The sequence below is a fragment of the Gadus morhua genome, chromosome 18, assembly GCF_902167405.1.
Source record: "Gadus morhua chromosome 18, gadMor3.0, whole genome shotgun sequence".
Taxonomy (NCBI): Eukaryota; Metazoa; Chordata; class Actinopteri; order Gadiformes; family Gadidae; genus Gadus; species Gadus morhua.
This window is the reverse complement of record NC_044065.1, coordinates 4,574,516-4,596,208: the sequence shown is the minus strand read 5'-3', so window position 1 is coordinate 4,596,208 and position 21,693 is coordinate 4,574,516. Positions and strand designations below refer to the sequence as shown.

The window sequence follows — 21,693 nt, the reverse complement described above, 5'->3', positions numbered from 1 at the left end:
GAAAACGTATTTCATGTGCTATGTAGCACTTCCTACGATGAGCCAACACATTCTTGAGTGTGGATTTGGCAAAATACTACTCCCAAGTTAGGCTGAGGTGAGCCTCCTCCCCCAGTCCGCTAGTCATATAGAACACTTGTATAACGAATATCATATCTCAACACAGCACTGAAACCTCACGGAGAGCCTTTGTTTGAATATTTGCTATATGGTGCGGTCTGTCGGAAGACTATTATTTTTTAAAATGGGGTCCCTACATTTACTCCCCCCCCCCCCCGCCCGACGAACATGTAGTGCCGCCTCTGCTGGAAATTGCAGGACGAGAAGAACGCATGGAGAACACGCATCACCAGCACGAGAGGAGAGGGTGCTCAGGCATGCAGGATACATCCAGCCCACATGATCCGTCCGTGTAGGCCCGGCTTTATGCCATGTATCTCCTGAGCAGCGCTGTCTTTTCGCCTATAGGTTGTCGGCCCAACACACACAGGAACCACAAGTACAGCGTAGACGAACCGTGCATTGTCGCTGTCTTCCCAATGCATGTAGCCTACAACGATAAGGAGGAGCTAGGTGTTCGTTGTCCCATCGATGTAACAGCCTTATGTAACGATCATGCCTGCAATCGCTGTGAGCTGAAGTCAAATCTGTCTGTAAACTCGACGTGATGCTCCTGTTGACAACACGGAGCGCGGCTCCTTTAAGGAGGCTGATCTGCGTTCAGCCAAATGAAAGATGGAATCCACATTTACCACGATACATCTGCAACATTACTTTCCTATTTATAAAATATCAATAAAATGCTAACACCTGTGAAATGTTGCGCTGTAGCCTTCCGACCGCATTGAGCCCTGGTGCCTCGACACACACACACACACACACACACACACACACACACACACACACACACACACACACACACACACACACACACACACACACACACACACACACACACACACACACACACACACACACACACACACACACACACACATCGTACCCCGTGCAGGATGCATGCCGAGCACATGACCAAATCACAGGACAGGTACTCACACGCGCTCCTGGCTCGAGCCATAGATGCCGTCGCTTCGCGAAGGTGGAGTACCACGCGCCAAAAAAAAGCGCTCGCCTTAACGCTGCGGCCAAAGCCCGGGAATACTGTGGTCCTTCGGTGCTCCTCTTCCGCGAGCCCGCCTCCCTCTTAGCGCCGTGTGGAGATCTCACGGTCTGCGAGCTAGAGGCAGGATGCTGCTGATGCTGCTGATGCTGGTGTGTTGGTGGGGGTGGGGGGGAGGGGGGGTGTTGTTGTCGCGGGAATAGGAGCGTCACCCCCAGTCGTCCTAACGTGAACATGCACGTCCCTCGGCTGGAATAGCGTGCACCACAAACACACACACACACACACACACACACACACACACACACACACACACACACACACACACACACACACACACACACACACACACACACACACACACACACACACACACCCGCGCCTCTATGTATTTCTGGCACATAAGAAGTGACGTGAATGGAAATGTATTCCGTTTCGGTCTTGTAACTACACATCAACACACGGATACCAGTTGGCCTAGATGGCTTCTAAACGTTGCATTGAGATAAGTGGATTGATCCGTCAGAAGAGGTCTGTGACTGACAGGATTAGCCTGCTTTCAGTGATGCGATACAGAAATATATTCAGCAGCAAAAGATTCAGTTTTACAGGATCGGTGTCTCCGTATGCTCGTTGGGTGTTCACAGTTTACCTGTGAATACAAATTGTTGGATTATTTTTTCTCCAGTTTTATTTTCAACATAAGGATGATATCTTGGACAAAACATTTTGACTGCGATAGATAGCCAATCTAACCATTTCTGTTGGGCCGTGTGTTGAAGCACTAAGGAAACGCAACCATGGAAAGGTCTAGATAACTAGATGAATAAATGTACACCGTTATTAAAGAAAAATAAAGTTATTACCACGTTCTTACTGTCAAGAAAACTATCTTGTGTGTCCTCCTGTCATGTGAGACACATCATCAGCTTCAGACTCACTGCAGGTCTGGTGACATTCAGGAATAGGTCCTGCCCACGTGCAATGAAATATTTAGCTGGTCGAGAAATGGAAAAGTACTGAGTGACCCCTCACCTTTCATCACCCCCCCCCCCCCCCCCCCCCCGGCCCCCTTCACCTTACACCACCCCAGGCCCACAAAACTCCCCTCACACACACACACACATCCCTCCACCTTTCACCCACAGACCCCCCGCCTCCCCCAAACACCCCTACACCCCCCCCAGACCCGTGCCCCACTCCACATGGAACAGAACAGATAGGCCATGCAGCTGCTCAGCTCTCAGGTTGATAGATATCTGAACTTCTAGAGCTCAGATCTTCGGCCCCCACCACCCGTGGATCTACTGACTCTACAGAAGAGTATCTAGCAGGAGATTGAAGAGCGTCTGTTGAACGGACAGAAGTCCCACGGTAATAAAGGAAGTCTAGCCTTTAATCCGCCCTGACCCTAGCCCTGTAGTCGCAGGGAAGCCATACATTGTAGGCCTTATAAGGTCCACAATTTCCTGCCCGCTGCATCAGAAAAATATAATTTCCCTCCCTCTGTTTTCCCCACTCATTAAGGCCCCCTGATTGATGAGCATCCCCTCCGCTGTGTCCGCTCCCGGATGGATTACGTAACTGCGTGCCCGCTCTCCTCCGTCCACTTTAACGATGATGATGGAAGGACCAACAGGCCATGGTATCATCACGCCCTATTAGGCCGAGGAGCAGCTGTGGCTGTGATCAATCACAGCTGAGAGGGTACTGCATCCACTCAGCGATTCAGCGCAGAACCCCGACCACGTTAACCCGTTTACAGACGTTAGCAGGAGAGGAAGACGTTGCGGAGCCGCTACATCCTCACGATGTGGATCTACTGTTTAGTGATTGATGGAGAATTATTTATGCTGACGCCACTTTGGACAGCAAGTTGTATTTGATTGCATTTGAGAGAATGATCATGGGAAGAGGCAGCGATTTACAGAGGACACCTTCAATGAGACAATAAGGTTACATGTTTCATGGAGGGGAAACTTTCACATGGTGGGCAGTAACAATAATGGCATATTAAAGTTATTAATCAAAGACCACTAACAGGGAATTGAGATCCATAATTAAGGAGCCAGAACGGGAACCTTGCTTGTTGTAATGGCACGTGAACCGGAATTAAACCCGCAACCATCTGAGTGGACCTGCCCATGTCCTGCTCAGAGGTAGGAGGAGGAGCCAAGCTGGGTTCTAGAATTGGAGATGCATTTCCTGATCCAGTAGGGCGGGACTTCTGAAGGACCTGTCAATCACAGGATACACACTTCCCTTTGGTGGCTCTGTTGTGGTTGTGGTTGTTGTTTTGGTGGTTGTTGTTGTGGTGGTTGTGTTTGGTTGTTGTTGTTGTTGTGGTTCTTATTGTTGTGGTGGTAGTTCTTGTTGTGGTTGTGGCTGTTGTTGTTTTGGTTGCTGCGGTGGTTGTTGTGGTGCTTGTGGTTGTTGTTGTTGTTGTTGTTGTTGTGGTGGTTGTTGTTGTGATTGTTTTGGTTGTTGTTGTGGTGGTTGTGATTGTTGTGGTTGTTGTGGTTTTTATTGTTGTGGTGGTAGTTGTTGTTGTGGCTATTGTTGTTGTGGTGGTTGTTGTTTGTAGTTGTTGTGGTTTTGGTTGTTGTGGTGGTCGCTGTGGTGGTTGTGTTGGTTGTGGTTGTTGCTTAGATGTAACTTTTCCAACCAGAGTATCAATAACCATCTCACATAACTTATTTACAGTACATTATGCAACCAGAATAGGCAATAAGCTCTGTAAACCTTGCACACTCTGTACTATAATTAGCATGGACGAAGTGTGTGTGTGTGTGTGTGTGTGTGTGTGTGTGTGTGTGTGTGTGTGTGTGTGTGTGTGTGTGTGTGTGTGTGTGTGTGTGTGTGTGTGTGTGTGTGTGTGTGTGTGTCCATGAAGTGTATACTTGATCACCCCTGAGACTTTGAATAGACCTATATTGTGTATCCATTCAGTCCCACCTCTCCAACAGCACGCCCCTACAGCTCCCGAGCCATTCTATTGGCTACTCATTCGAAGCTATACACATGGTGCTTCCCAGTCCGGGTGAGAATTGTCAACACATAAGATCGGTTCGTTACATAGTCCTCCCAGTTATTGAAATATCTCGACAACAAATAGAGACAATGAAGTTCGTGAGATTCATCATGCAAAACGCTGCGTTGGCCAGCGCACCGAAACACATCGACCACTTCTCTAAATTCTCGCCTTCTCCACTTTCCATGAAACAGTTTCTGGATTTTGGTGAGTAAGCCTGCAGTCTGCTTGATGTTTGATGTCAACCATGTAACAACATGTAAGGTAACGGTTGTCCTCGGTGGACACTGCGGTGGTTGAATTCTGAGAAACACATCGACATACCACACATGACTCCATCTCGTTAAGCGGAGAATGCGCCCTCTCGGCGTTGTACTGCTAGAAGAGTAATAGTTGTATGTTTAAGTGTTTAAAACATCTATATCCATCCATGTCACCTCGCCCTGGTGTTGCGTCAGAACAGGCATCCTGCCGTGAACCCGTACCAATTTCCGTAACCCGCACCCCGTCCTGTTACCTGCTTAACTAGTTGTTCATTACTGCATCGTAATTTATTGCGGACGTACACAGAAAACGAGGATATAGACTTAATAATGCATATAATAATGCCCAATTATGCGTAATAATAATGCTTATTATGTAATAATGAATGTATTGGGGGGTTCAGGTTCCATCAACGCCTGTGAGAAGACGTCGTTCGTCTTCTTGCGACAGGAGCTTCCCGTCAGACTCTCCAACATCATGAAGGAGATCAACCTTCTGCCGGACCAACTGCTCACCACTCCGTCGGTGCAGACCGTGCAGGGATGGTACGTTCAGAGCTCTAGCATACAACTTACGGGGACTTAATGTGGAATCTGCCTGACAAATATGCAGTGCAGGGAGACAAGCAAACGCATGCTGTCTGTCTGCAGTCACAGGGGCAGAGAGAGTGAGAGAAAGGTAGATAGACTATAGAGAGAGGGAGAGCGAGCGAGAGAGAGATAGGTAGAAGAATTGACCTTGGCTTTGAAACCAGCATTATTGACCGTTGTTGAATTAGAGCCTTACTCAAATATTTATATAGAGAGAGAGAGAGAGAGAGAGAGAGAGAGAGAGAGAGAGAGAGAGAGAGAGAGAGAGAGAGAGAGAATTGACCTTTGAAACCAGCATTATTGACCGTTGTTGAATTAGAGCCTTACTCAAATATTTATATATATATATATATATATATAGAGAGAGAGAGAGAGAGAGAGAGAGAGAGAGAGAGAGAGAGAGAGAGAGAGAGAGAGAGAGAGAGAGAGAGGAAGAATTGACCTTTGAAACCAGCGGTGTTGACCGTTGTTGAATTAGAGCCTTACTCAAATATTTATATATATATATAGAGAGAGAGAGAGAGAGAGAGAGAGAGAGGGAGGAGGAGGAGAGAGAGAGAGAGAGAGAGAGAGAGAGAGAGAGAGAGAGAGAGAGAGAGAGAGAGAGAGAGAGAGAGAGAGAGAGAGAGAGAGAGAGAGAGAGAGAGAGAGAGAGAGAGAGAGAGAGAGAGAAGGAGAGATCAGGACACACTTCCGACTGCTTCAAGTTGTTGACGTCCAAACTGTGAGGCATGGCCCACACTTCTAATCCTGACCTTCGACCGAGTTGGAAGTTGTTATGAGTGCCTTCGAGACGCTCCAGCCAGATCCCAACAGACGGGGGCGGGGCCGTCGCGTTGTTGTGAACTATGCCCCAGTTTCCATCAAGTCACGTGACCAGTGTGTTTATTACCAGACTCCTCTTCTTTTTCCTCTCCTTCCAACTACTTTCTCTTGAGACACACCCCTTTTCATGAATTATCATACGACAGTTGTTTGTGACAGCTGTTTCCGTGAATAACACGCTTGTAACCTGCGTGTAACCGAGCCTGTTTGTGTGATTTGGTTCCAGGTACATCCAGAGTTTGATGGATATTCTGGAGTTCCTAGACACAAATCCTGATGACCACAGAACGTTGGGAAAGTAAGTGTCTGGTCATCGATTTACATCAATCACATTCCATCCATTACGTCTGTAAGGTTTTATTTAAGTTCACCCGAAGGATCAACATATTGAACATGATCTTCATCTGAAATAATGGTTTCTATCTAAACTCAAAACAGACAGAACCAGTTGAAATCTGTTTCAATTACTATCATTACTATTATTAATGTCCGATGACGTTTTGCTCGGGCAGCTTTGCAGACGCCCTGGTGATGATCCGGAACAGGCACAACAACGTGGTCCCCACCATGGCCCAGGGGGTTCTCGAATACAAGGAGACCTTCTCCCAGGACCCGGTCACCAACCAGAACATCCAGTACTTCCTGGACCGCTTCTACATGAGCCGCATCTCCATCCGCATGCTGATCAACCAGCACAGTGAGTAGCATGCTAGCACAGGGAGTAGCATGCTAGCACAGGGAGTAGCATGCTAGCACAGGGAGTAGCATGCTAGCACAGGGAGTAGCATGCTAGCACAGGGAGTAGCATACTGCACTAGCACAGTGAGTAGCATGCTAGCACAGTGGGTAGCATGCTAGCACAGTGAGTAGACAGCAGCACGCTAGCACAGGGAGTAGCATGCTAATACAGTGATTAGCCTGGTAGCACAGGGAGTAGCATGCAGTGCGCTAGCAAAGGAGAGTTAGCGTTGCGCACAGCTTATGTAGATGACAGACTAGCATGATGTTTACGATGCTTTCCTTCTCATGTCCGCCACCGTCCCTCCTTCCTGTGTAGGTCTTGTCTTCGACGGAGACACCAACCCCGTTCATCCCAACACCATCGGCTGCATTGACCCTCACTGCACGGTGGCTGAGGTCGTCCAAGGTGAGCGAGCTGTCCCGGGTTTATGGGTCAGAACTTTGGTACCTTTTTACCCCCAACGACGATTTCAGTGGTGGGTGGTTCTCAGAAGTAGGTCTGATCTGAAGGCCTTCTCTTCTGTGTAACTACGAACACTCTGCACCAGTTCAGGCATAAGATAATGAACCGCTATGTTCTCAAGTCGAGTGTTCCTTGAATTCCTTGCAATACAAGGACTCCCGGAATTCCCAGTATTGGATGAGGTGATGGGAAAGGCCTTATGCTCTGTGTGGAAGCTGTTGATTAACGCAGTTCTCCTGAGGATGTGATGTTCAGACCCATCTGTTCCTGTACCCAGATGCCTACCAGAGTGCCAAGATGCTGTGTGAGCGATACTACCTCATCTCTCCGGACCTGTTCCTGCAAGAAGTCAATAGTAAGAGACTATACTACACCACTAAGTACTACTTTGTATCCTCAATATTTTATCTTATCCTTCCTTACACGACAAACAGACAGATAAACAAACAAAAAATTATCTTCATGGCAAACTAGTGAAGGTCCAAAGGCCTCGTGGTGGGGAGATGTTCAGTGATAAAACGGAGCAGAACACAGGAAACAGTGTGTTGGTATGTGTCTATACCTGGGATCCCTCTCAGACTACACCCCACCACACCCCACCGGTGTGGTGGGGTGTGTCCGGGATCCCTGTCAAAGTACCAGTGTGGTGTCCTGTGTCTAGACCTGGGATCCATGTCAGAGCACCAGTGTGGTGTCCTGTGTCTATACCGACGATCCCTCTCAGAGTACCCGTGTGGTGGCCTGTATCTATACCCGCGATCCCTCTCAGGGTACCAGTCTGGTAGCCTGTGTCTAGACCTGGGATCCCTGTCAGAGTACCAGTGAGGCTGAATTCACACCGACGATGATGACACAGAGAATCAACTCTCACCCAAACAGAGATTTCCTCCCTCCTCCTTAAAGTACATCTTCTCTGTTCTGTCCCTTCAGGTAATAAGAAGAACCAGTCGGTCCACATGGAATATGTGCCTTCTCATCTCTATCACATGCTGTTTGAGCTCTTCAAGGTACAGCCCAGACTCCTCCATATCATTAACCTCATAGCATAATTGATATCGTTAGCCTCATAGCATAATTGATATCGCTAGCCTCATAGCATAATTGCCTCAGTCATAATTTGGCCAAAATGTGATATCTAACCTAGCTCTACTCTCCTAACGTTGCTGATTCGCTGTGCCTCATTGGCTATATCCTAAGCCAATCAAAGCGCTTCTTACATTCCATAATCCCTATCTGCCCAAGTCTGCTCCATGACTTAGGCATTTTTGCACGCTAAATACAAGATGAACCTTAAAATATGACTCCTATGTGGGTTATGATGGTCTCTGATGTTGTGTCCCTGTCTGCCCCATCGTCTTCAGAATGCCATGAGAGCCACGATAGAGCACAATGAGGGAAAGACTTCCCTGCCGCCCATCAATGTGATGGTGTCTCTTGGGGGAGAGGACATGTCCATTAAGGTAGGTCACAGGATGTCTCTGCATGGCTGGGAGGAGAACCCTTGCTGATGAATATGGCATTTATTTTCCATTTGCGTATATTGGAAAGTCATGCGTTACTCATTATCCAAATCCACCTCTGAAGATCCTCTCTGAACCAGATTTGAAAAGTAATTTTTGTTTAATGAATAAAATGTTTGGTCATAGATTTCCGCCAAGCAGCACGGAGAGTGAGAGAGAGAGGGAGAGAGTGAGAGAGAGAGAGAGAGAGGAGGAGAGAGGAGAGAGAGAGAGAGAGAGAGGAGAGGGAGAGGGAGAGGGAGAGAGAGAGAGAGGGAGGGGGGGGAGAGAGAGGGGGAGAGAGAGAGAGAACCTTTGAAACCAGCGTTGTTGGATTAAAGCCTTAGTCAAATATAACCGCTTCCCACCGCTTCCCAAAAACGTTGGCCGGATCTGTCGAGATATCCTTTTTATTGACGACGTCTATAATGACACAAAGGGCGAACATGTTTTTTCGGTTCATGCTTGGTGGGCCTGGAAATGACAGATAAACTGATACTCTCGGTCTGGATGACTCATGAGCCAAATCAGGATGGCTCTGTTCTTTGGTGTGCTGTTCCTTGGAGAGCTGTGAGCAGGCACGTGTCAATTCTTGGTACCAACAGAAATAAAAAGAGACATACAGACAAAAAATATTGGACCTTGTTTTGAGACGGTGCCATCGAGACATGTAATTTGGGTAGATGGTAAGCATCCAACGCAATAAATGATTGAGGACAAGGAGATGTTTAGCAGACAAACAGTTCAGCACAAAGCTCAGCTAAAGAAGAAAAGGGAATTTAGAACTAAACTTAACTATTAACTATGCGTCCATCCACCTACATTCACATACATACCATAATTGACATAAACATTGTTCCTCTACCCTGTCAGCCTACTTGTCCCCTTGTATGACGGTGTATCATTATGAATGGCCGTTGCGCTGGTACTATGAAGGTTGGGCTGCTGGGTTCCCGGACTGATGAGTCGTTCTGCGTGGGCCACGTGTGTGCGGCCGTGTTTCAGTAACCTGAGCCCCGGGACGCCATGTCTCGGTGCTCAGCGACGAACGGGACAGGGAGGGGTTCACGTGTTGCACGTACAGAACAGGCCCATAAAAACACCTCACTGTTACACAATGTCTCGCTTGTTTTGACACTTTCTCTCTCTCTCTCGCTCCCTCTCCCTCCCTCCCTCTCCCTCCCTCCCCCTCTCTCTCTCTCGCTCTCTCCCTCTGGCTCGCTCCCCCTCCCTCCCTCCCTCCCTCTCGCCTTCTCCCTCTCCCCCTCCCCCTCCCTCTCTCCCTCTCTTCCTCCCTCCCTCCCCTTCTCCCTTCCTCTCTCCTTCTCCCTCTCTTTCTCTCTCCCTCTCTTCTTCTCTCCCTCCCCCTCTCCCTCTCCCTCTCCCTCTCTCTCCTTCTCCCTCCCCCTCCCCCTCTCCCTCCCTCCCACCAGGTCTGTGACCGGGGGGGCGGAGTCCCGTTCCGTAAGATCGACAAGCTGTTCAGCTACATGTACTCCACGGCACCCTCCCCCCAGCTGGACGACCACGCCCGCACGCCGCTGGTGAGGAGAGAGCACGTCGACACCGCCCGCTGCAGCGCACTGAGCGCAGTCTGATGGTGGCTCGTATATCCCTCCCGGTCACGTAGCTTTCCGCGCTAGTACACAGAGTTCTGTGTGACCGCGCACGTGTCAGCGAGCAGACAAACAAACAAACGAAAGCTGTCGGGTTGTTTTGAAGTGCGGTTTGAAGTGACTTCAGAAAACACTTTTTTAACGACAGCTCCCATCGTCTTTCGTTAAAGAAAAGGCATTTGAAGGTGTAAAGATTAAAAGCTATTCTCGCCGTTAATCAAACCCTGTGAACTTGGTTTGTAGTCAAGTCAAACTACAAACAAATTTGAGCAAAAGTTAAATTTGAACAAAAGTGATGAGAAAGAAAGAAAAGCTCCCCAAAAAACAAATGGTCCCTAGATGAGCTTCAGACTGCACTCCTGCAGAGCTGAGCCGAGCCATCTGTCAGGCCGTTCTCTCCTTCATCCCACCTGTGCTCAGAACACAAACACTTTGTGTCTCCGTAACGAACAAACCGAGCAGAAGGAGCTCAAGCCGATAAACCAGCGTCCCGGCAGAACCTGACCCTCTCTCTCTCTCCTGTGCAGGCTGGCTTCGGCTACGGCCTCCCCATCTCCCGACTCTACGCCAAGTACTTCCAGGGAGACCTGCAGCTGTACTCCATGGAAGGCCATGGCACGGACGCCGTCATCTACCTGAAGGTGAGCCGGGCGCTGGGGTCCAGCATGAGGCCGGAACAGGGGGGGGGGCCTGGCTTTCAGTTTTCATCCGTCGTCAGCCACTGTGGCTCTGAGGATGAAAACGTTGAGATGGGCCAGATGCCCGCGCCCACTACACCGCACTCATTTACATTTATATTGAGGAGAAGCTTTTTATTCAAAGCGACTCACAACAAGTAAATTTGTCAGAAGAAGAAAAAACAACATATCCCTGTCGGTACAGGAAGGATTTTCAGAGAACCAAGTGCGAAGCACTAACAATCGCTAGGTTAACCCATTCCCTGTAAAGCAAAGATAGCTAGGATAAGATGCTATAAAGTACTATTTAAGTGACAGGACATACAACATACAATGAGTGCGTAAGAGGGGTGTGTGGGGGGGAGGTAAGGGGGGAGGCTATGCAGAGTCTAGGTGAACCCTGTGAGAACAAGTGAGTCTTGAGTCTTCTCTCACCACCGGCTCCCCTCGTCCTCCGCAGGCGCTGTCCGAGGACTCGGTGGAGAGGCTCCCGGTCTACAACAAGACGGCCCTGAGGAACTACAAGGTGAGCCAGGAGGCGGACGACTGGTGCGTTCCCAGTACGGAGCCCCTGGATATGCTCAAGTACAAGAAGGCCAAGTGAGGCCCCCCCCACCTGTCCTCTCCGCCCCCGGCTGGCGTGTGGCCGGCGTGCGGCCTCCACCTCCATGACATTCGCCGGCCCCTCGGCCATCCTGAAGTAGCCGGCCTCCCAGTGTTCTGTTTCTGCTGGTTTCTAGGGAGAAGCATGCCCGTTCCCAGTTTGATGTCCAGTGCCTTTTGGTTCTGTGGATTCCGGAGAGTTCTCCATGAAGACCAAAGACTTGTGTTGAACCAAAGGAACAGAAGGAGGCCCTGTTTTTAAGGGAACCTCTGTTTGACCCTTTGACCCCTCCCTCTCTTACGGGGACTGGGGTTGTAGTGTCCGCCCCCGCCCAGGTGAACTACATCCTCCAGGGGGGGGGGGGTGGGGGTTGTGTGTGTTTTTTATTTCTGATCGTGCATGAGGAAGTCAGCATGGCTGGCTGTAGAGCTCCGTGATTGGTTGAGCCTGTATAGATCGGAATGGACCGATGAGGACACAAAGTAAAGACTAAGTCTAAGTATTTTATTTCAAGATATCTCTTGAAACGTACATTCGCTGATCTCATGTGATGATGATTTAGACCGGGACACAAGCAGTTGTGTGCAGCACAATTAAAAAAAGGCGCTATAAATCTCATTATGAGGATATTATTAAGTACTTGAAAATATTAACCCAGCCTGTTTAAATGTTCAGTAGCTCTTTCAAGTGCCATAGCTTGAAGTACACATCTTTAATGACGGTGGGAAACTTTGGAAATTGAACTGCAAAAGCTAAACGTAACACTTTGTGGTCAGTCAAAGGTCAATCTTATCCAGCAGAGTTCTGCTACGTGTTTGCTGTTCAGCCCATGAACATCACCTCACTGTAATGACCTGGTGAATCTTTACCGTAAGGTGTACTCTGTCCCCTCCTGAGCTCTTTGGACCAGGATCAACTATTTACTCAACGCCTCTGGTTACTATTTCCTAGCGCAGAGATACGCTACAAAGAAGATTACATTGATAGATGTACAGCTTTTATACACCCACATTTATGGCATTGTATTTGTTCTTTGTTCAACCAAGTTGATCAAAGGTATATATGGTCTGAGAGACTCTCATGATGTAGCAAAGTGTCTTTCTTTGGGAGATTCTAGTTCTAGCTCGCTGTGTAACAATGTTGCCCATCTCTAATCCCCACGTCGCTGATTTCAACATATTTTTAAAGTATTTTTTTTACACTTCACTGTACAATATTTTGCTGTTGCATTAATAGCGTAACGATTTTCAAAACAAAGTCCCATTTAATAAAACGGTTCCAGTGCAGAATAGCTCTCGTGATATTCTGGTGGGCGACATTTGTAATACACAGACCAACCAGAAGGAGGAGGATGAATAAGTTGGAGCTCCTGCTTCTCTAAATGCGTATTGAAACGTGTAGGGAAAGAAGGGTCAAGGCAAGACGCTCACACTCCAACTGTGGATCCCCAGGGGATGGATGTACATAACGTTCAGCATTACAGCAGCAAAGAACAAATATTATAGAAACAAGAAAAGTGATATAAATGTGGTGCAAACTGTGTTTAAATAGGACAGCCTGTACCCTTGTTCCTCTGCCCAGCCATATGGAGGGAGAGGGCCGAGGGGGCAGAGAATAGACCAGGAGTGGTTCCCCTGGGTCCGGTTTCAGGGTTATAGGAGCTGGGGCAGTCCTGAACCTAAATGCCAAGCTGTTCTGAACCCCCCCCCCCCCCAACATGTGTAGATCAAGTGTTGATCTGTGGTGAAAGTTTCCACTGCTTTGGATGTCTACTAACCTCGTGTCACAGCCCACAGAAGATGGCTTGCCTTATGTCCGGTTGAAAAAGGATTGGAATGTGTTTGAGCTTTTCTGTCACAGCATGAATGTTTCTGTTCATACTTATGATTCACCCTTGTTCGGGGTGTCCCAGTATACTGTATGTATGTTTTTTTTGGTGTGTGTACGATGATGAGGGAACAATATGCAACGTGAGGGTCATTTTTAACTACAGTGCCAAATGCTCATCCTTGGGATGGGCTGACATGGGGTGTGTGTGTGTGTGTGTGTGTGTGTGTGTGTGTGTGTGTGTGTGTGTGTGTGTGTGTGTGCGTGTGCGTGTGCGTGTGTGTGTGTGGTAGAGAGAAGGGTGAGAGAAGGGAAAGAGAGCTATAGACGGAAGTAGGCTCATGAATACAGGATCTCCCAGTAAGAGTCCACCTCCTCTTTTAGGAGTCATTGATCAAAGGTGTATACATTAAGATGATATCATGTGCTGCTTCAGTGATCCAACATTGTGCTTATCTGCTTTTGAAGATACCGGAGATCACGATGGGTTTCCGTTAATGTCCTCTGACCCCTAATGATTGTAAACATCCACTGTGTGGTGGACAAAAGGAATTTAAATGAATGAATAAATAAATTAAAACAATTGTAAAGTGTACATTTATTCACTGTGCACCCAGGCTACGTGTATCTTAGAGCTGACAGTAGGAGTGATCAGATCCCCTCCTGAACTATTGGTCGAGTTAAAGCAAATCATTTGCATATCGCCGTAAGAACGTCTGGAGGCTCTGTTGCTATACAAATCTGGGCTTCGAAAGGTTACTCAGTTACTCACTTTCAACGCCTAGAGAGGAAAATAAAAAGCTAATGGAGAACAGGGAGTCACAAGGGGGATTCTACATACGGAGATGACTACGGATGGAGTGGTTGTGGGGTTGGTGATGATGATGGATGTGGTGGGGTTGGTGGCGATGATGGTGATGGGTGTGGTGTTGGCGGTGGAGTTGATGGTGATGGTGGAGGTGATTGTCGATGTAGTCGTGGTGGTGGTGGTGGTGGTGGTAGTGGTGGTGGTGACGGATGGGATGGGGGGGGTGGTGGTGGTGATGTTTGTTGTGGAAGCGTTGGTGTTGGTTGTGGTTGTGGGTGCAGGGATTAAGATGCATTGATGTTTGTTAGTATTCCCCATCCCTCCATCTTCATACTGAATCTTCTTTCGGTTCAGTCTCTCCAGCTCCTCCCTTCTCCTCCCCCAGCCCTGGTCTAGTTCAGAATCCAAAAAAAACCATAAGAAACATAAAACAAGGAAGCCCAGATGGAGTTAAACACGCTTAATGATGTCTATGATCAGATATTCTGTTTAGGATTCACTGCCGGCGTCTCTCTAGTGAAGCTGTCATTGAATCTTCACACTTCATCTGAGAAGCATAAAGCGATGTAATGATCCATTAGTCTGCTTACTTATGCTACAAATCCTCATAAAACCAATGATTTACGATTTTGTTTGTGTTGTTTGTGCGACCAGATAAGAGTATCTGCTATCTCTATACACAGTATCCCCTTGTTTATGGAGCAGTGAGGTGCAGCCGACCAAATAACTATTTATCATTTTATAATAGTATTTATATTAAGTCTGTATTAGACTTATAATAAAAGTCAACAGACAAATATTATAAAAAAAAAACACTTTCATTTGGTTTTGTATGTACAAAAATCTGTAATAGAGAATTCAGTTCTGCTCCACAGAATCGCAACAGTTCTGATGCCAGCGTTCAGTCGACTGTCTGCCGTCGTACATATTATTATTAGGGGACTTTGCAGACATTTTTATCCAAAGTGACTTACAACTATTCATTCACACATTCACAAACTGACGGCGGAGACAACCATGCAAGGCGACAGCCGGCTCGTCAGGAGCAGTCAGGGTGAGATGTCTTGCTCAGGGACAACTTGACACTAGGAGGAGCCGGGGATCGAACTAGCAACCTTCCGGTTACCAGCCGACCCCGCTCTACCTCTGAGCTACTATCGCACCGGGACGGTCAAAACTGAGGACTAACAAGCATCATCTCACCTTCCAACGGTCCGAACGCCCTCCCGTCCTCCTCAGCTCAACATCCTCACGTTTACCTCTTTATTATCTAGTGAACCATCCAGGAACCATCACTTTGATGCCCTTAGAGCTGAGTATATGATGTAGGACATGATGCATCAGAATACTGTTCCCCCAAATGGGGTCCCGTGAACAGAGATGGACCGAGCTGGGCCTGGTCTCCGTTTCATGGGACTCATAGAAATAATAGAGCATTGGTTCAATACTAGACTTAGGCCCAATCATATTTCTACCCCTTACCCCTTCCCCTTACCCCTTCAAAACAAGGGGGAGGGGTAAGGGGAAGGGGTAAGGGGTAGAAATGGGATTAGGCCTTAGAATCAAATTATTTATCTCTGCAAATTGGTCAATGTTAGCCTGAAAAAGACATGAGGTCGAGGAAAAGGCCTCAGCTAAGAGCAAAAACACACATTCATAATCATGTATATATTTATAATATAACGTTTTGAAAACCTAAAATTGAATTTGTCTACTGTAGACTTTTCCATGGACACTGGATACATTTTCGTGTTGAAACATTAATCTACTGAAATTGAGTTGACTATTAATATATCTGTAAAGTATATCAATGAAGTGGTATTCATTTGTTATACGTTAGGTATTTTATTAAAGTTGGTCTATAACACAGAAACCACAGTGCTCTGCCACGGAAGCGCACTTACAGTCTCCATCCACAAGATGGCGCTATAGGGCTGCTGTCCCAGACGCTGGCTGTGGTCCATAATGAGCTGCTGTGGGCCTCATGCACTTCAACAAGCTCTGTTTATTAATCTGCCAGTATTGTCTCAAAGACATATGTCAACTCCATCAATGGAAGATCGAATATATTCCGTCCTTTGTGCGGTGAAAGCATCAAACAGGCCTGAAGACAGCTGGGTCAGGCTGTAGTCTTTACTTTACTCTGAGCTTTACTCTCACTGACTCACTGGGAGAGAAGCCCTCCAGGATTTCTGCCCGGTTTGCACTTTGCCTTCCTTGGGTAAATAAAAAGGAACTCTTATTTTCCCTTATAAGGAAATAGGGGGTATCTTAACCCATCAAAGAACATTCCCCTCCCATTAAGCGTCACCTCTAAACTATGCAGGGTACAACAACGCCCAGTTCTGGTCATCTCAAATGTTTGTAATAGTTTTAAAGTTAGACGCGCCGCCGAATCCTGACGAGCAGCTACCGGCCGAGGGGGCGGGGTCTTGAGCGGCGGCTGGACGCCTATTGGCTGCTGAGGGCTGGGGACGGGACGGGGAAATTCAAGGAAAAGCCGAAGGAGGATGTATGGTATGGATTTTCCTCGGCGTAACGGGACGAGAATATTTTGGATGGAAAGCATCAGCAGCCCGATATGAACACGTTTGGATGACATTGGGTTTTTTTTAAAGACATTGTGATAGTTTGATAGAGAGAGACACACATTCGTTAACCTTGTCGGAGACACTTCTACCTTTCACGTTGCGTTTATTTTAAAATTAGTAACGATACAACTTTTTAAAGGATTAGACTTCTGCCTGGATATGAACAATGCGGATGGACTGAACGTCTCACTGCTGAGAAGCTGCACTCCTGAGCTCGCTGTCGGATCCCATCGCTTCATCTGAAGCAGTTTGAAGCAGAAGAACCGCCTTGGATTATTATTCCTTCAGAACAACCGATAACCCCCAGCAACACAACAGAGACTCCAGTATGGCCGAACATGAGAGCCTGGAGTTCGGGAAGGCGGACTTCGTCCTGATGGACAACGTGTGTATGGAAGACTTCATGGCCAACCTTAAACTCAGGTAAGAAGCGGGGAACACGACCCTCCACCCTTTGGGTCCAAGCCGCCACGACCAGGGAGGGGGACGGGGGGAGGCATGTGGCTGGATGCAGAGTACATTACCGCGGAGATTATATTACAAGTTATCATTTATTAACATTGAATCGTTCCGCTCAGGTGAGCGCTGGCTCGCTACAGGTGGGCTCTCACCTATCAACAGGTGACATCACATGAGCATCCTCCTCTCGTTTGATTGACGGGGGTGGGGACACACTGCATAATAATCCTTTAAATTAAACCTTTACCTCGGCTTGTATTGCAAGTCTTGTAAATACATGGGAGTGGGAAAGCTGATAAACGTACAAGCTACTTCCGTTTCACCTGAACCGATATTATGGGCATGTTACAGGCATTCCTAGGATGCCGAAAGCACTGCCACATGTGTCTGTTGTTGATCCAGGCATTGTTTGAAAAAACCTTATCAGTCTGGGATTCTTTAGAGCAGAAACAATTCAAACCAAAGAATTTCTCCCCGCCTTTTACGACCATGAACACTGCTCCTTGTGTAAACAGCTGGAATGGCCCAATCATATCATGCTTTTGAATGGATGCAAAGGCCACAGCTTGTGCCACCATATCTGATTGGCTGACGGTCGAGAACCTATGGCCTTGCCCCCCCTTCCTCCTGCTGTCAGTCAAAGGCCCGGTGGTACAATGGTCGACGGGTGCTAGCGTGTGGGTTTGGAGAAAGACCAGAACTTATTAGCATGTGCCCACACTCGCGCATGCTGCTGTGATATCAGAGCGGTCTGAGGGGTCAGGGTTGGCCTGGTGGGTCTGGGGGGGTCTGGGTGGGTCTTGGTTGGTCTGGTAGGTTTGGGGGGGACTTGGTTGTTCTGGGGGGGTCCGGGCTATGAGAGGCAAAACAGTGACCCGGTTCTGTCTGAGAGCAGACTGGCCGAGTGCCGTGTGAGATTCTCTGCTGTACGGAGATGTTTCCAGCCCAAATCCTTTTGAAGTGCACAAACAGACAATAACCGCTATCTGTCCTGTCTGTCCATCTGTCCACGTGTCCCTGTCCCTGACACTTCTAAACAACATGTCAGGCCCGCTGAAGGATTTGTCGTTTAGAGAAGTAAACACTTTGGCTGAATGATGCCCACTGACACGATTTGACTACTGATTTGCATTGATTAACAGGGAGATCCGTCCAACCTTCCGGAGAATCCTCCGCTGTAGGGCTTGTGGTCTATGGTATTAGACGGGGGTCAGGGGGCCGAGGGAATCGGAGAAAGGGGCTCGCTGCCCACCCCTAACACATCCCTCCTCAGAACTGAAGGGACAACAACAACAGACAGAGTTCCTGTTTTGAGCTGCCATCTGGTTCTGATTTGCCGGCGGTGTTTCAGCATAGAGCTTCGGCGTGGTCAGTGTTGGTTCTGCGGTGGAACTTGTTTTCAACACAGTAATGTGTTCTGCACCTTCCCATCCCAGACCTCTACAGTATGAACACGGTAATGCAGGACAGTCAGACGGTTAGGCCGTTCTGGATGCAGGTCTACCTCTGGACCCGCTGATGGGATCCCAACGCCCCAGGACACGGACCAGGGGTGACGAACACACGGTAGTCCCAGCTGGTGCCCCGGGGCCCAAGCCCACCTCGGGGCCGGTCCCTGTTGGAGGTCTATTGTTTTACTGCACGGCGGAGGCCACTGAAACAGGAAACATGAAGCTCCTTCTCCGTCCCAGCTGAGCAGAAGCAGCGAGCGGCTCAATACACTGAGATGCCAAACTAACACTCAGAGATGCTCCCACTGAGCGGCCAAACTCACCTTCCGAGACGCTCTCACTGAGCGGCTCGCTCCACTGAACGGCCAAACTAACCCGCCCTGGATAAACACTCCAGACACTTTCCCCTTTTCCTGCTGGTGCGTTTGTGATCCTGCAGCGTGTGTGTCTTGATGACCCCCGTGTGTGTGTGTGTGTGTGTGTGTGTGTGTGTGTGTGTGTGTGTGTGTGTGTGTGTGTGTGTGTGTGTGTGTAGGCGTGCTGGCACCCCTTGAAGCTAGCATAAGCTACACGCCGCCTCCCTTGTGTAGTTTTCAACAGAGAGTCGTCACTGGTTCCCAGTTCCCACCCCTCTGAACTCTCCTGGGTGCGCTCCGCTGTGGGAACCCGGACTGGGAAGTGAAGGGCCGCCATGTTGAGCGGCTGACCGAGGGCGAGTTCCCAGTGACTGCAGCGAGGAGTCGTTCTGCCCCTCACTGTATTTGGCCGGCGTGTTGGCAGTCGACTCTACTTTGTTTGGACTGGAGGCTGAGGTCTGTGAGGGAGCTAGGGCCCTCGGAGGCTCCTGAAATAGACAGCGCGGCCGGTGCCAGCTGGTTCCTGGAGATGCTGGGTAGGCTGGAGGTCGGGCTGCAAAGCTGCGGCGGTATCGGGAATCTGTCTCTGCTCCCATTGGTCGGAAGGCTGCCGTCGTCGATTGGCCTTGAACTTTGGCTCTTTTCTTTTTTTATATTCTTTTTATATTTTTATATTTATCGTTTTATTTCTGCAATGTTTTATTTCATAAGATGCAATTCTAGGGTTAGGTTTTCTGGATGTATCTTCCCTTTCTCGGGCGGGGTTGTCTCTGCTCGGCCACAGAGAGGAGGAGGAGCTGAGGTTCCTCTCTCCAACCACCGCTGGATCCAGCTATTCCTGACTCTCTGCGTCGCTGAATGAAGACGATGGATGTAGAGGAAGGCAGCAGTCCTGAGTTCTCTAGGAGCACAGCCATGTCGCGCTCATGTCCTGGACCTGTTCCTGAACGCTGGGGTTTTCCTGCCCATCGGAATCCAGGGAATAATGAACAGAAGTGGGAAAACCGCCTGTTCTCCTCCTCCTTAAATGATGATTTGCGAGGCATCTTTTAATCCTTATTCTACCCTTCTCATAAACTGGCATCTCATGATACTCAAATGTAATATAAGCCAAGTGTGTGTGTTTGTGTGCGTGCGCGTGTGCGAGTGTGCGTGTGTGCCTGCTCGTGTGTCCGTGCGTGTGTGTGTGTGTGTGTGTGTGTGTGTGTGTGTGTGTGTGTGTGTGTGTGTGTGTGTGTGTGTGTGTGTGTGTGTGTGTGTGTGTGTGTGTGTGTGTGTGTGTGTGTGTGTGTGTGTGTGCGCATGTGTGCCCGTTGAGCCCCCCTGTGTGTCCTTCCACCATAAGGACTTTGAGCCCTGAACCTGGCATTGCTTCTGAAGGAGGGGAAGGAGGATTCGGGACAGGAAGTCTCTAATAATACGGAGCCGGCCCGCTGGCTGCCCTTCCCATCGGCATTTCCGCGCCTTTAGTCCTCACATTTCACCACTTCCTGCTTCTCCTCCTGTGCCAGCCAATCACAGAGCCCTACTATGTGATTAGAACTGTCAACTGACCCCGTCAGGATGTTATCCTTGGTCGATTTGGCGTTTTATCTATTTTTTGATTGATTCACGAATGTGGCTTTTGTTTTGTTTTATGTATTCTGATGTCACGTGCGTTTCGGTAGGTGTGTTCCTTCAATACTTATTAAGCGCGCTCTCTCTCTCGTAGAGTTCAGGTGAAAGGTCACCAGTAAGAGGAGATCTAATCCTTTGCACCGAATATTTACATTTGAAAATGTATGTAAATCCAAAATGTCAGCTACACAAATCATCCTTCGCCAACTTTCATCCTCTCTCTCTTAATCTGTTGTCTATTGTTGTGGTGTCTTTTATTTTTTTTCCTTTTGTTTGAGTGTCTGCACTGTCTGTATGTATTCCTTTTTTGTAAAGCGTCTTTGAGTATTTAGAAAAGTGCTTTATAATACTGATTTATTATTGTTATTATTATTATATGAAGATGTGAGCAAATCCAGTCCAGCGAGTAAGAAAGCTAAAGCTGTGGATCCCTTCTGCTGCTCTGGTGGTCAGAGCCCACCTGACCTCTGACCTGTAGGACGGGGTCACCCACCTGACCCCGGACCTGTAACACAGGGTCAACCCATATGACCCTTTGACCTGTAGCTGGGGGTCAGCAGCAGGTACTTCTATTGGAGGGTGTTCTTCGATAATTTAATTATAAAGTCTTTTTTATAAGAAGGCTGAAACCAGGTTTTAAACGACAAGCTAGTCCCATCGTTTTTCAGTTGCAGCCTTCCCTTTTTTTTGTGTCAATATTGTTCGTCAACAACCTTCGTAAACCTTGCATGTCGTCTGTCCCTGGGCTTGTGTGTATCTACTCTCTGAAAAATAAAATCATCCGGTCTCCACCTGAATGACCGTGAATCTTGCTGCTAACCCAAGTTGAGGATTATTTTAGAACTTACTTCCTGTTGGCACTTACTAAGTGTTTTGAATGATAAGAAAGTAACACACACACACACACACACACACACACACACACACACACACACACACACACACACACACACACACACACACACACACACACACACACACACACACACTGAGGACATATTTAGTGAGCTTTCCTTGGTTGTGTAACCATGGAGAACAGATACGGGTCTGTTTGGAGTGAAGCTTCACCTCTGTTCGTTTGAAGTCTCTCGCTCTCGCTCTCGCTCGCTCTCTCTCTCTCACCCGCGCTCTGTTCCTCCTCAAAGGTAAAACGG

General features: G+C 48.1%; 3 protein-coding genes across 4 annotated transcripts in view; 2 read left to right on the top strand and 1 right to left on the bottom strand.

Annotated features, from left to right (window-relative positions):
- The window catches only part of tbkbp1 (TBK1 binding protein 1), a 48,822-nt gene extending 47,543 nt beyond the window's left edge, over window positions 1-1,279 (bottom strand). Inside the window, exon 1 of the mRNA XM_030340826.1 lies at window positions 1,057-1,279. The gene's annotated coding sequence lies outside the window, so the exon portion shown is untranslated. The remainder of the gene's footprint in view (window positions 1-1,056) is intronic.
- A 2,830-nt stretch (window positions 1,280-4,109) lies between these two features.
- pdk2a (pyruvate dehydrogenase kinase 2a) lies at window positions 4,110-13,842 on the top strand. Of its 2 annotated transcripts, XM_030340249.1 has the most exons (12): window positions 4,140-4,358; window positions 4,615-4,679; window positions 4,819-4,960; window positions 6,057-6,128; window positions 6,343-6,527; window positions 6,888-6,977; window positions 7,312-7,389; window positions 7,965-8,041; window positions 8,396-8,494; window positions 9,967-10,077; window positions 10,677-10,790; window positions 11,287-13,842. In XM_030340249.1, exons 3-12 carry the CDS (start codon window positions 4,893-4,895, stop codon window positions 11,428-11,430), a joined length of 1,038 nt encoding a protein of 345 aa, XP_030196109.1. In that variant the 5' UTR covers window positions 4,140-4,358; window positions 4,615-4,679; window positions 4,819-4,892; the 3' UTR covers window positions 11,431-13,842. The 2 variants fall into 2 exon arrangements, with proteins under 2 accessions (XP_030196108.1, XP_030196109.1); XM_030340248.1 differs by lacking the exon at window positions 4,615-4,679 and having other exon boundaries at window positions 4,110-4,358.
- A 2,636-nt stretch (window positions 13,843-16,478) lies between these two features.
- Window positions 16,479-21,693, top strand: part of myo1d (myosin 1D) — a 73,300-nt gene continuing 68,085 nt past the window's right edge. The window contains exon 1 of the mRNA XM_030340932.1: window positions 16,479-17,079. Coding sequence (XP_030196792.1) covers window positions 16,985-17,079 — 95 coding nt within the window. The 5' untranslated portion in view covers window positions 16,479-16,984. The remainder of the gene's footprint in view (window positions 17,080-21,693) is intronic.

What these genes read in the sequence shown, in the direction of transcription:
- pdk2a (XM_030340248.1), top strand. Translation starts at nt 4,142, where the DNA reads ATGGTGCTTCCCAGTCCGGGTGAGAATTGTCAACACATAAGATCGGTT. An exon ending in GAAACAGTTTCTGGATTTTG is followed by an intron (nt 4,359 to 4,818) that starts GTGAGTAAGCCT and finishes TGGGGGGTTCAG; the next exon opens with GTTCCATCAACGCCTGTGAG. An exon ending in GGTGGCTGAGGTCGTCCAAG is followed by an intron (nt 6,978 to 7,311) that starts GTGAGCGAGCTG and finishes TCCTGTACCCAG; the next exon opens with ATGCCTACCAGAGTGCCAAG.